The sequence below is a fragment of the Rana temporaria genome, chromosome 1 (genome assembly GCF_905171775.1).
Source record: "Rana temporaria chromosome 1, aRanTem1.1, whole genome shotgun sequence".
Taxonomy (NCBI): Eukaryota; Metazoa; Chordata; class Amphibia; order Anura; family Ranidae; genus Rana; species Rana temporaria.
In genome coordinates, this window is record NC_053489.1 from 338883188 (window position 1) to 338896867 (window position 13680).

The 13680-nt window shown below is 44.0% G+C and overlaps 1 protein-coding gene across 2 annotated transcripts in view; it reads left to right on the forward strand.

Annotated features, from left to right (window-relative positions):
* The window catches only part of ECPAS (Ecm29 proteasome adaptor and scaffold), a 144728-nt gene that overhangs the window by 54425 nt on the left and 76623 nt on the right, over positions 1–13680 (forward strand). Inside the window, exons 14-18 of one of the 2 annotated variants that reach the window (XM_040361433.1) lie at positions 887–922; positions 4578–4700; positions 5249–5352; positions 7167–7287; positions 13256–13336. In XM_040361433.1, coding sequence (XP_040217367.1) covers positions 887–922; positions 4578–4700; positions 5249–5352; positions 7167–7287; positions 13256–13336 — 465 coding nt within the window. The remainder of the gene's footprint in view (positions 1–886; positions 923–4577; positions 4701–5248; positions 5353–7166; positions 7288–13255; positions 13337–13680) is intronic. The other variant, XM_040361441.1, reaches the window with a different exon arrangement.

Consider the following 13680-nt stretch of genomic DNA (forward strand, 5'->3'; position numbering starts at 1 on the left):
AGACTATTATAATGGTGTGACTAGTCAATCCCTATGTGTCAAACTAAGAGGTCTAAGGAAGGGGTCATAGGTGACAACAATTTTATTTGCCAGCCTAAAGTTCAAAAATTATATTGTGGGACAAGAATGGAAGTGGATTTAGGGCCAATTCATACTTTGTTTTTATTGTGTGTTTAAGTACAGACTTGCTGCATTTTTCAGTTTTGGTGCACTACAAAGTATGGTATTGAGTTACAGTGCACAGTGGTGGGCTACAATGCATGTACAACAGAGCTGTGCTACTTTAGTGTGTTTGAGTGGCACTAGAATGATTGGCGCTGCAACATGCATTGTGGTAATGCACATGTTGATATGCACTGCATATCAAGTGTGTTTTGGGCCCTTGAGAAATGTTAATGTGGATAAATACCTAGATTTAATTTCAAACAAAAATGTACTGTATTATCTAAATACAGTAAAAATGTTAACACAGAACATGCAAAGTGTTTGGTAAAATTTATTTTGGCAATTTTTTTTTACAGTACTTTGCTATTAAGGCTTCATTTCCATGGACGTTTTTACAGTCACTTTTCTGAGCGTTTTTTGCAGCTTAAAAACAGCTCTCCATGTTAGTCTATGGCCTCATGCCCACCATGAGGTTTTTGAGCTGTAGATGGCTGAGCCGTTTTTAAGCTGCAAAAAAAAAAACAGGACCAGTGCGTTCTGAAGCTCCAGCTTTAGAGCTGTAAAAACGCCAGATGTTAAACGCTCAAAACGCGTTTTAAGCTGTAAAAAAGGCTAAAAAAAAGTGGCTGTAAAAACTTCCATGGAAATGAAGGCTAAAGGTGTCAAATGGAATGTGGGGTCTGTCTCGCATTATGTATTTTACATAATATTTATTCTCTAGATTCTGGATGGTTGTGTTCACTATTCTACAAACATGGTAGCTATATGCATGGGCTAGACTTGGGAGAATGGAAATTGATTGTGAAATGACTTTTAAGTATGCATGTCTGACTGTCTGGATCAGCAATTTTAACCCATTTTACCCCGAAAGAACCCCTGGAAACATGTTAAGATTTCAGGGAACAGCTGAAATCACTTTCTCATCTACAACTTGCGAAACATTGGTGTCAGCAGAGAGTTGTAGATATAATAATGTAAATACAGTGGAACCTTGGATTACGAGCCTAATCTGTTCCAGGAGAAGGCTCGTAATCCAAAGTACTCGCATATCAAAGCGAGTTTCCCCATTGAAGTCAATGGAAACGAAAAAAAAGTTTGCTGCATTGACTTCAGTGGCATCCAATACCGCATGTGGCCAGAGGTGGGGGGAGCTGGAGAGCCTCGGATACACTCGTAAAGGGCAGAGGATACCTCGGCTGAACTCGGAAAGGCTCGGGAACGGAGTATTTCCGAACGGCGACGATCAGCTCCGGTGCCCTCCAACCTCAGGCCAAACGCTGTATTGCACACCGCTTTCGCTTAAATCCTGCTCGTTTTGCGAGACAACACTCGAGTCAGGATTTTTTTTAAATACAGTGCTCGTTTTGCTAAACACTCGTTAACCGCGTTACTCACAATCCGAAGTTCCACTGTATAACAAACGCTAATATAATATTGCATTCTAAATATTAACATGGCAGGTATAAAAACACTACTTGTGTTGGTGTTTAGTGTAAATCTTTAACTTTATCGGTGCTCAGTAAAAAGTTGCTTTGGTACGCAGGGAACAACTTTACATTGTTGCTCAGAAAAACATTTTGCGTCAGCAAAAAGTTTTTAGTGGCCAACCAGCTGTATGAAGCACACAAAAAGAGAATGCCTAGAGAACCAATCCAGAGGTGGCTAAAAGTGTTGGGAGGGTCATTAGAAAGGGTTTTAAAAGTAAACCAGGAGGTCAAGGCAAAGTTCTGCTTAATCTTTGTTTTGTTAAAGTTGGTGGAATAATATTCAGGAAAAGGCAGTTCAGGATACATCCATTTATGAAGAATCACTTTTCTTGCCTCCAAAGACAAAATGGCTTTTTACTGCCCATTGTGATCTTGGCTCTATGCACATTCAGAACACCAAGGTTCACCAAGGTCGGGGTTAAATGGATAACCTTTACTAAGTGATCACTAGTACAGTGGGCCACAGCTTTCCAAAAGCACTTAATCCAGGGACAACCCCAAAAGCCATTGTTAAATCCACATTTAAGGCATTTAGACGGTAGACTGAGCTCCATTAAAGTGGATCTTTGTATGGGGAGACAAATGATTCATGCTATATTCTAAGCATTATTTTCCAGTATTCCTATTAAAGTGTTAAGAGTGTCTGTTAATGGTGTAGGACAGTGGTCTTCAAAACTGCAGCCGGGGGGCCCTTTGCTTGCCTGCCTTTTATTTGATCCTGGTTGTCCATGACTGATACTCTACTCTAACTACACCTATCCTGTGGAGGAAGGCTTCCACACCCTTGGTTGTCGTTGGTGGATGGCCAAGCGGCGGAAACGGCAACCTCCAGCCAAGATGAGCATCGTCGCCCGCTCCTGCCAAGATGGCCACTGCAACAATTTTCATGGGCCAAGTGCAACGCAAGCCTCCACTCCTGATCTTTTTGGGGAAGCTTTAAAATGCTTCCCCGCCACCTTCCCCCGGGATTCTGGACCCCTTGGGATTCTGGCCCCACGGGTGCGTCCTCACAGGCTGCCCTGAGTGAGGATGGCACAGATGACGGAAAGGGGCCCACGTTGTCTGAAGTTTTCGCCATAATTGCGGTAATCCACTCGGACCTTATGGGGAAGGTAGATGGCCTAAAGCTAGACTTGACGGTCATGCGGCAGTATATGTAAAAGATCCGTGGCCGGGTCACTGAGACTGAATGGTGTATCGGTGACATGGAGGACACCATTATCCCAGCCTGCCCAAACTTAATACCTATAGGAGGAAGATTGCAAAACTAGAGGATAAGGTGGATGACTTGGAGAATAGCCTCCACAGAAAAAACTGCGTCTGGTTGGTCTCCTGGAGTGGATGGATAAGTCTGACCCTGTAGCCTTCCTAGAAAGCTGGCTCGAGCAAGAATTTGGCCGCAATCAACTCCCCCCCTGTTTTGTGATTGAGAGGGCCCACCGAGTCCCTGGGCATCCTTTCCCTGAGGGTCACCCCCCATGCACGATGGTGATTTAATTTCTCAACTTCAGGGATCGTGACTCCATCCTGGGTGCTGCCCGGAAGAAAGGAAGTCTCTGGATCAATAATGCTGTGGTGTCTTTGTTTCCTGATTTATTCTGCAACAGTTGGCAATAGAAGAGCCAGTTATCAGCATGTTAAGCAGGACGGAAACCCGATTGGGACTATGGGAGGGAGATAGCGAGATGAGCAGAATCACTTGTAATATTTTTTTTCTCCCTCCCATTTATGCCTACATGAGAGCAGAATGTTAACATCCTGCTGTCCTCTGTGTTCAGGTCAGTTGACCAGTCTTTTTCTACTGGTAGGCCTGTTGCTGCAATTTGGCTTTTTTTTTTTTTCCCCCATCCCTCAATTTTTATTGTTTAAGGATATCCCATGATCTAAGAATACCTGTAAATTCCTTTTCTTGGGGAACGGTATAGGACACGGGTCCCACACATTTCTTCATCAAAAAAAAAAAAAAAAAAAGGAAGGAACCTCACAGAGTATATTATACTCGTCTATCAATTTGTGTGCGTGCGTGTGTGTGTGTTTTTTTTTTTTTTTTTTTAAATTCCCTTTTTCTAAATTTTTTAAAATACATAGATCCATACACATCAGTTTGGACAGGCTTAGGCCCCTTTCACATGGGGCAGATTTCCCAACTCTGCAGAGAATCTGTCTGCTAATCTCCACTGAGCAGGCGAATGGCTTATCCATGTCTGCTTATACGCAGACACAGCCCGCTCACCTCTATGGGCTGTCGGATGTAAACGGGACACCTGTCGGTTTACATCCTACGGTCATCCGATCTGATTGACAGATGGGGTACGGATCTCCATCTGCCTGTTTTTAGTGGCTAAGATCAAATGGGATGTCAGCTGGTTATGTATGTTGACACCCGCAGCTCCATAGAAGGCAATGGATGGTTCAGTTCGATCATGTCTGCCTAAAAAACGAAATGGGCCTAACAGTATAATCACCCATCCATAATTTTAAACATTGGGGCCAGATGAAGGCTGACTGACCTGCCACAGGGGTACTTGATTTGTAATAAAATGTTATCCATGCTTTGTTTTTAGACCATAAAACATGTTGCCCTATTGAGAAATAAATGTATTTTTACATTGGATTAGTATTTTTTATTGCAGTGGTATTTTTACGTACGTTTGTAATGTTTGTTTTGCATTATCACATGTGTTGATTGCATGTATCTATGTGTGCAGTGGAAAAGAATTTAAATGGATTTTCAACAGAACTGGTCTTTGTAAACTAAATTTGATTTATTGTAGTGCTTCATGTTGTTCTACTAACTGGTTATGATTGACTGTGAAGCTGTCGGTTGCCTTCCTGTTTGATTGGAATTGATCATAAAATTGTTTAAGTCCTCCTTATTCATGCATGCGTTTCAAAATGGCAACTCGTTTCATTTACAATTTGTAGGAGGAAATGGATGTGAGGCTTTCAATACAGGAAGCCCTATCTATGATGGTTGGAGCTTATACAAACTTGGAAGGTGCTCAGCTAACGCTAATGGAAGCACTGGTTGGATCATATTTGGTGAAGGTAAGGGCTCATTGTCAAGCCTTCTACAACAGTGTGTATATATATGTATATATGTTACCTAATTGTCTTTGGTCAAGCTCTGGCAGTAATTTTGAGGATAACACAAATGCAAATAAACGGTCAATGTTTAAAATCTAATCCTTTAAAGAAAACCATGCATCCAGAGAGCTATGTAGTAGTCAGTTAGTGGCCTGTCCTTCTGAAAATTCTAGTTGTTTATCTCCCATGATAATACTATTGCTGCAGTGGCCCAAAACGAGTATGCAGATCAGGAGTTTGTTTGACCTTCCAATCTGCTTGCTTGCTTAGGGGTTAGTGACTAGAAACAATTTTGAAGCCACAAACAGTATAGCAACTACTATTCTTAGAAAAAGATCAGCAGTGGCACACCCTGTAGAGGTTTGCTTTTTAAGAAGTTTTTTAACGCAAATTATCCTTGGATTTCTAATATAGTCCATTTTAGTTTCCATTGTTTGCTATTCGAAGACTTTTGAAATGCAGGTCAACTACTTTATTCTCCCATTTTGTATTTTTTTTATCTTTTTTAGCCAGAAGTTCAAGTTCGACAAGTAGCCGTGAAATTTGCAAGCAGTGTTTTTCCCCCTAACCACATACCTTCCAGATACTTGCTGTTGCTATCTGCAGGAGACCCGTAAGATTTATTCACTATTTTTATTTTATTTTTTCTAAATGACTTATGTTTGTGTGTGTGTGTGTGTGTGTGTGTGTGTGTTTGTGTGTATGTTGGGCTGTTCCAGGAGCCCGTGGCCACCCACTCAGCCTCTTCGCAGCCACCCATTCAGTTAATGCAGTGTTTCTCAATTCCAGTCCTCAGGCCCCCCCAACAGGTCAGGTTTTCAGGATTTCCCTCAGATGAAAAGGCTGTGGTGATTACTAAGGCAGTGAAACTGATCAAATCACCTGTGCAAAATAATGGAAATCCTGAAAACCTGACCTGTTGGGGGGGCCTGAGGACTGGAATTGAGAAACACTGAGTTAATGGCATGGCTGGGGGGCAGAGACTAGAGGTCAGCTGACTGGTGAGGAATGTGAAGTGGGAGGGGCTGATTTCTCCTGATTTTGGCCTAGGTTTCACTGCTACAAGCCACCACAAGAGTGGATTACCCTACCTGTGACTATAGTTGCCAATAAAAGTCCCAACTACAGTTCTCAGATCAGCAGACAACCTTGATCAAGAGCACCCAAGTTGGCTGATCAGAACTCCCCCCACCAGCACTGCCACTCATTCCAACTCCCCGCCGACCCCCAGGTTCAGAACCACTGCTCTAGGGCATGGAGTTCACCAGAGATTCACAGGTTGCCACTGGAGTCCTCTTCCACTTCTCCTTGACGACATCACGGAGCTGTACCATAAGGGGTTTTAATACTGTACGAGTGGAAGGGACTCAAGGAGCGCTAAATATCCATGGGTTAGGGGCGCAAATTACTTCTCTTGCCTTGGGTGCTGACAACCCACGCTACAAAAATGTTAGTTAGGGGTCCCCACAACTTGGAAAATGTTATCAAAGGGTCACGGGGCCTGGGGTTTCAGACCCCCAGACTGAAAATCCGAGGGTCCATTATTTCTGGTGAGTAGGAGGATAACAGGGGAATGAAAATCGTACGATCCCTTTGGATTATTTCATATGAACTGTCCTAATTGGCTCTCTAAAGCTGTGTACTAATGATCATATTATCGTAGATCACTTCAAAAGCAGTATTTTTCATCCCATTTTCTCATCATGTGTACTAGGCTTTAGTCTCCCAGTACACATTAGTGGCCGCGTGTTCTGAATGGCTTGCTAGTGTGAACAAACACTTAGTGGTAGTTTACACAGTTAAAGTGGTTGCAGTTGGCTGAGAGACCACAGCAGTGCCAAGGGCTCCCGCTGCTGTCAATCGGCCAATAAGAGGGGGCGGGGCCAAACCGCAGCTCTGTGTTTGAATGGACACAGTAAGCTGTGGCTCGGCTCAGGTGCCCCCATATCAAGCTGCTTGCTGTGGGGACAGGAGGGAGGGGCCAGGAGCACTGAAGAGGAACTCGAGCAGAGGAGGATCTGGGCTGCTCTGTGCAAATTCACTGCACAGAGCAGGCAAGTATGACATTTTTGTTATTTTCAAAGAAAAAAAAAAAACTAGACTTTACAATCACTTTAAGTATGAGCTGTTGAACAAACATGCTGAATTAGCAATGTCTTTGCCTCTGTGCCTTAATGATTTTGCTGGGGTTTATGACAATACAGTGATGTATTCTTTAGATCATCTTCTTCTAAAAAAATTTTTTTTTTTTTAACCTTTCATGTGGTAACATCACATTTCAATCCTCTAAAATGTCACTACATCATTATTTATTTGTAGTTCTTAGGGAAACCTGGATGTTTATGATGCCTGTCATAACTTTGACAAAACAATTATGATAAAATTGTGAAATGTAGTACTATTTTTTTTTTTTTTTTTTTTTTATAGACGAGAAGAGGTTTATGGAGAAGCACAGAGAGCACTCAGGTCATTTTCTGTTGGGGATAAAGATGTTTCTTCATCAAAACTTCCCTCTTTCCCAGTGATGGTCAGCCACATAGTAGAAAAGGTAACTGTACTGGTCTGCATTGGTGGTACATGGACTAGAATTTGTACTGCTATGTATGCAGTGGCCATAATAGTAAAATGAAGATTGTAAAAGGATTGCTACGAATACAGCGCTCCCTGCACATTTTTTCTGACTGTTCTGATGATTTAACTTGACTATCGCATTTGACTTCAGGCAGGATATTTTGTATTTTCATTTGTAAGGCCGGGTTCACACTAGTCCGACATTGGGAGCTCATGTCGCATGACGTGTGAAAAGCAATGTTTCCCTATAGGAGCCGTCTTAACTGGTCTGACAAATGTCGATCCGACTTTGCAAACACTCCCTGTACTACTTTGATCCTACTTCACTCCATTGAACATCCATTAAAGTAAGATCAAAGTCGGAACGCAGTCTTGCACGCTCTGACTTTGGCATGCAACATGTATTCTACTGATCTTAAGGGGGAACTCCACACCAAATTTTAAGCCAAAAAACGGCATGGGTTCCCCTCCAAGAGCATGCCAGGCCCATGGGTCTGGTGCGGATTTAAACGGGAACCCCCCTACGCCGAAAAAACGGTGTGGGGGTTCCCCAAAATCCATACCAGACCCGTATCCGAGCAGCAGCCCGGCCGGTCAGGAAAGGGGGTGGGGACGAGCGAGCCCCCTCTTAATTGCGCCAGGCTGCATGCCCTCAACATGGGGAGGTAGGTGCTATGGGGCAGGGGGGCGCACTGCGGCCCCCCCCACCCCACAGCACCCTGCCCCCATGTTGATGAGAACAGGGCCTCTTCCCAAAAACCCTGGCCGTTGGTTGTCGGGGTCTGCGGGCGGGGGGCTTATCGGAATCTGGGAGCCCCCTTTAAGAAGGGGGCCCCCAGGTACCGGCCCCCCCCACCCTAGGTTTTTAAAATATTTTATTCAGCTCCGGGGGCCTCTCTTCTTTAGCTATTTTTCGAGAGGGGGCTTGCTTTTTCCGACGTCTTCGGGGGGGGGGTCCCAGTCTTCACCGCCGTCTGGTTCTCTTCCGCCGGGTGGGGGCCGCTTTCTTCTTTAGCTCTTTTACAGCGGCCCCCACCCGGCCTTCTGCCTTCTCCTTCTGCCTCCTTCTTCGCTTTTGACACGTCGCTTCCTCTCGCTGTAATGCCGTGTGAGGCGGCTCGCACCGACTTATATAGGTCTCTTATGACGTCGCAGTCCCATCATGCTTCGTGCACCCGGGGCATGATGGGACTGTGACGTCATAAGAGACCTATATAAGTGCGAGCTGCCGCACACGGCATTACAGCGGGAGGAAATGACCTGTCAACAGCGAAGAAGAAGGCAGAAGGATACCGAAGGCGACAGAAGCCCGGGCACCACGCCCGCCCCCCCCCCGCCGAAGACGTCGGAGGAAGCTCGGGAAGGGGGCCGCTGTGAAAGAGCTAAAGAAGAAAGCGGCCCCCAGACGGCGGAGAAGACTGGGCCCCCCCCTCCAGAAGACGTCGGAAGAAGCAAGCCCCCCCTAAAGATCTAAAGAAGAGAGGGGGGGCCCCGGAGCTGATTAATAAAATATTTTAAAAACCTGTGTAGCGTGTTTATTTTTTTTTAACACTTTACTTCCAGGTGAATGGGTAGTGGTACGATGTACCCCATACTCATTCACCTAGGGTGGGGGGCCGGTATCTGGGCATATACAATCTTTTCTTGGAATGCGTGGAGAGTAGCAGAGCTGTCATAAATTCTAGAAATGGTAATCGGGTCTGGTATTGGTTTGGCCAAAAAAGCCAGGAGCTGCCCATTTTCATCTCATCAAAGACTTTGATGTTGGTAAAGAAGCCGTTTCAGTGCCTTAGCCAATTAAAGCCAATTCAGATGCTCTCTGCGCATTCCATTCTAGCTAATGTAGGGAAGAAGGGTCCCGAAAATGGGTTACGAGAGATTGAGGATTCCCATCAGCCAAGTGGGATATCTATTCGTGTGTTTTTTTTTTTTTTTTTTATTATTATTATTGTTAATTTGCTAAGATTTCAAACAAACTTCTTAAATGTTGTCATTATGGGGTATTGTTGGTAGAATTTTGAGGAAAATAGTGAATTTAATCCACTTTGGAATAGGGCTGTAACATAACAAAATGTGGAAAAAGTGAAGCCCTGTGAATACTTTCCAGATGCACAGTATCATCAAAGCTTGCTAGATAAGCATGTTTACTGCTGTAAATGGAAACATTTCTAGTTTCAATTATGTTTATTGAAAAGATTTATATAACCGTACAAAAGTATCTCGGCACATTAGCATGCGTTGGCAAAAGCAATCAAGGGCCCATACATCGATCATAAAAGTAATGCAGTGTCAACAAAAATAACAATCTCAGAAAAACCTTAGGGTATAACCCAAAGTGCAACCCATTATAAATAGTAAAACAGTCAGTACGTACCCCATGAACCTCAAGTCCCTCAGGCCAAAGGTCACCGGGCACAAAATTATAAGCCCATCTTACTGCTATTACTAGTACCTAAACATGAGGGCCATTGTTTGAGAACTCTTGTGAGAAAAATAGAGGGGGAAAAAGAGAGAAATAAAGAAGTAAAAGGGAGAAATAGGAGAGCAACCGTCCAGCGCCCTAAACCCCGTCAAATAGAACCATAACTATGTCGCCAGTGTCCTTGGGTCATTGGTAAGCTATCCAAGCCATGGGTCCCAGACTTCATGAAATGACTTCATTTTGTCCTGAACCAGTGCCGTCAGTCTTTCCTTTAACATCAACCAGGACAGTTTCCTTTTAAGCTGATCGAATGGCAGAGCGGCAGACCACTAATTTCTAGCGATTGTAATCTTTGCTGATATAAAAATGAAAGTAAGCAGCCGCCTTTGGGCCTTGGAGGCTTCTGACACCCAAAAGAGCCGGTTTCGCCGATTTAACCATGTTCAACTGAGTCAGAGAATAAATTAAATTATAGACCCTGATCCAGAACCTCCTAACCTTAGGACATGTCCACCAAATATGGTAGGTGGTTCACAGCCTCTAAAACACTTGGGGGTACCTCAATGTACAAAGGTGGCAAGCCTAGCCAGCACCATATACCATCTAAGCAAAACTTTATAATTGGCTTCTATTATAGATGTATTGATAAGTGATCTAGACGCAGTGTCCGACATCCTGTGCCACTCCTCCAAATCAAGAGTTTCCTGCAAATCTTCCCATTGGAGTATATAGTTTAATTTAGTCGACATCGCATATATCTCAGAAATATGGCCTCTGAGTCTATCATAGTGAATGCAAAAGTGCTCCATGGGAGTAGAAGTTGCTAGATCACCCCAACGAGCCAGAGTCTGCACATAATGACAAAATTGGGCATGTCTAACATTCTGCTAATGGCATTTGATATTTTTCCCACATAGATTGCTCAGATAGCACACCCCCTCTATCACAAAGGTCTGCTATGCGCAGCAGGCCCTTATTCGTCCACCATTTGAAAGCAAGAGGATCGAGGCCCGGGGTGAAAGCACTATTCAACACTAAGGGTGCCAATGGAGAGTGAGGCGATTTGACATTTAGGGTTCTAGAGACCCTGTCCTAAAAATATCCAGGGAGAAAGACAAAGATGGGCATAAAATAGTGGGTCTATCTTTACGCGGAAGCCACATAATGTGGGATATTTGATGTGGACGACAGGAGTAAGATTCCATGATCATCCATATCGCTTGCGATCGCTTAGAATGGAACCTGGAAAGTTGGGCTAACTGGGCCGCATAAAAGTATTTCTGCAGATCAGGCAGGCCCAATCCCCCCCCTTGCGCTTAAGAGTAAGTATAGTGTGTTTGTTCACCCTAGGCCTCTTATGCCCCCAAATGAACTGAAGAATTTTCCTTTGCAACATTAAGTCACTGTGTACCAAGGCTACAGGTATCGTACGGAAAAAACACAATCTCCTTGGTAGGACGTTTATTTTTATTGAGTGAAGTCTCCCGAACCACGATGGGGGGTGAATTTGCCACTTAGCCAGATCCTCAGTTAGCCTCTTAAAAAGGGCTGGGTAATTCCTCCTATATAATGTTTGGAGAGATGAGGTTAAGTTAACGCCTAAATAGGGAAGTGCTTCGGGTTCCCACTGAAACCGATGTGTTCAAGTACTTTCTGGGTGGAGCTTGGCAGTGAGATATTAAGCGCCCTAAATTTGCTATGATTAATTCGTAGTCCCGAGATTTCTGAAAACTGATTAAGTATAGCGTACAGATTGGGAAGAGACATGATTGGTGAAGTCAAAGTCAGCAATAGATCGTCAGGAAAAAGCAAACATTTGTGTTAGTATCGGCTGCCAACTATCCCCCGGACATTCTGGCATTCCAGAATTTTTATTGCTAGTGGCTCTATTGCCAGGACAAATAGTAGCGGATATAGCGGGCATCCCTGCCTAGTTCCCCTCTTAATAGCAAGGGGTTGGGAGGAATACCCCCGAAGCATTAGGGAAGCCGTCGGAGCATCGTATAACGTTTGTAGAAGGGCCAGAAAGCGCTCGCCAAATCCATAACGATGCAGCACATCAAACAGATAATCCCAAGAGAGGCCTTCTGGATATCTAATGAGAGCATCATACACCTTCTAGGTCCTTCACCATCCCAATCTGATTTGATCGCTGATATCAAATTTATAATTCTACGGGTTTGGTCCGACGCCTGCCTGTTGGGAACAAAACCTGCCTGGTCCGGATGAATGTAACGTGGGAGGAAAGTATTCAACCGAAGAGCTAGAACTTTAGTCAGAATTTTTAAATCTGTGTTAATTAGCGAAATCTGACGATAGTTCGCACAGTCCCCGTGTTCCTTACCCGGTTTCGGTATAACATGAATAAAAGTAGCATTTTCGTGTGTGGGGAGCCTACCACCTCTACGTAGGTCATTAAAATATGCGCACAGGTGAGGAATGAGAATTTCTTGATACTTCCTGTAATAATGGCCAGAGAAACCATCCGGTCCCGGAGCCTTCGTGGGGTGCAGAGACTTTATGGCGGCCCTAACCTCAGTTTCCGTTATTGCTCCTTCCATCAGGTCCACATGGTCCTGAGCCAATATGGGCAGACTAATGTCATGAAATAGTGCTTCAACCTTAGATGAGTCTGATCTATCATGCTGACTATATAACGACGTATAAAATTTATGGAATTCCCTGACTATTCGCTCAGGATTTTGGGTAAGATGACCAGTCGGTAAACACAACTTTGGTAGCATCGATGTGTAAGGCCGGGACACTAGCCTCCGTAGTTGGACCAGCTGACGTGTTTCTCAGCTTGTGTAGTCAAACTAAGATTCAGTGCCAAGCGCGCCTCATCAATTTTAAAACTCAGATCAGTTCAGGGGCTCCCATGCTGTTCCGCCAATATAACTTCCAGATTGTTCTCCAATTGTTTAATCGTGTGTTCCCACTTCCGTTTTAATCTGCTCACGATTTGTAATAGTTTGCCCCGTATCGCCGCCTTGTGAGCCGCCCAATTAACCGCAGGGGATGTGTCGGTAGACTTGTTAATTTCAAAGTAAGCCTGAATCTCCCGTTCAATCTCTACATAAAGTATGGGGTCATTTATTATGCTAGCATTGAGTCGCCACGGGGAGGGGAATAGAAACATTTCTAAAGATCAAAGGACAAAGCTGCTAAATGGTTAACATCCTACATCTGAGTTTGCTGTCCAGTGGCTTTCCCCTCTGATCTTGTGAGGTTGTTCTATTTTTAACAGTAATACTCATACCAATTTATACAGATTGGGTGGTCTGTGTTTGTGGGAGTTATGGTAGTCAGAGGATGTAACCATTCTATGCTTTATTAACAGAAGAGAACTCTTATTGAAATGTATTGATTGTAGCACCTAATGAGGCTATTTTAAGCTTCTTCCCTTTTTTTTTTTTTTTATGGAATAGATGAATGTGTTTACTAGACTTTGCCTATTATAGTGGCAGAGTCTCTGTAAATAAAAATATTAACTCCCCCTTTTATCCTTTTTATCTTTTAATAGGCTTCCAGTCGGATGAAGACTCCTGTAAAATTTGTAACGGCCACATCTGTGCTACCATTTAACCCTGCAGCATTTTTAGAGGTACAGTGTGAGAGAGAGAGACTTGTAAAGCGCAACACATGCAAACTGAATCGCCTCTGGGCGCTGTATCCATTTCATGGGTAAGGAACCCCTTGACCTCAGAAGAGATGGGTTTTAATCTTTTTCCTGAAGGCCAAGTGGTCCGCCTCCAGTCGGATGATGGTTGGTAGTGCATTCCACAGGCGAGGTCCCTGGACTGCAAATCTTCGATCTCCTTTGGACTTGTATCTGGCCTTGGGTATCTGGAGGAGGTTTTGATTGGTGGATGGCAGAATGCGATTGGGGTTATGGGCTTTTATTTTTTCGCATAGATATTGGGGGGCGTTGCCTTGAATACACTTATG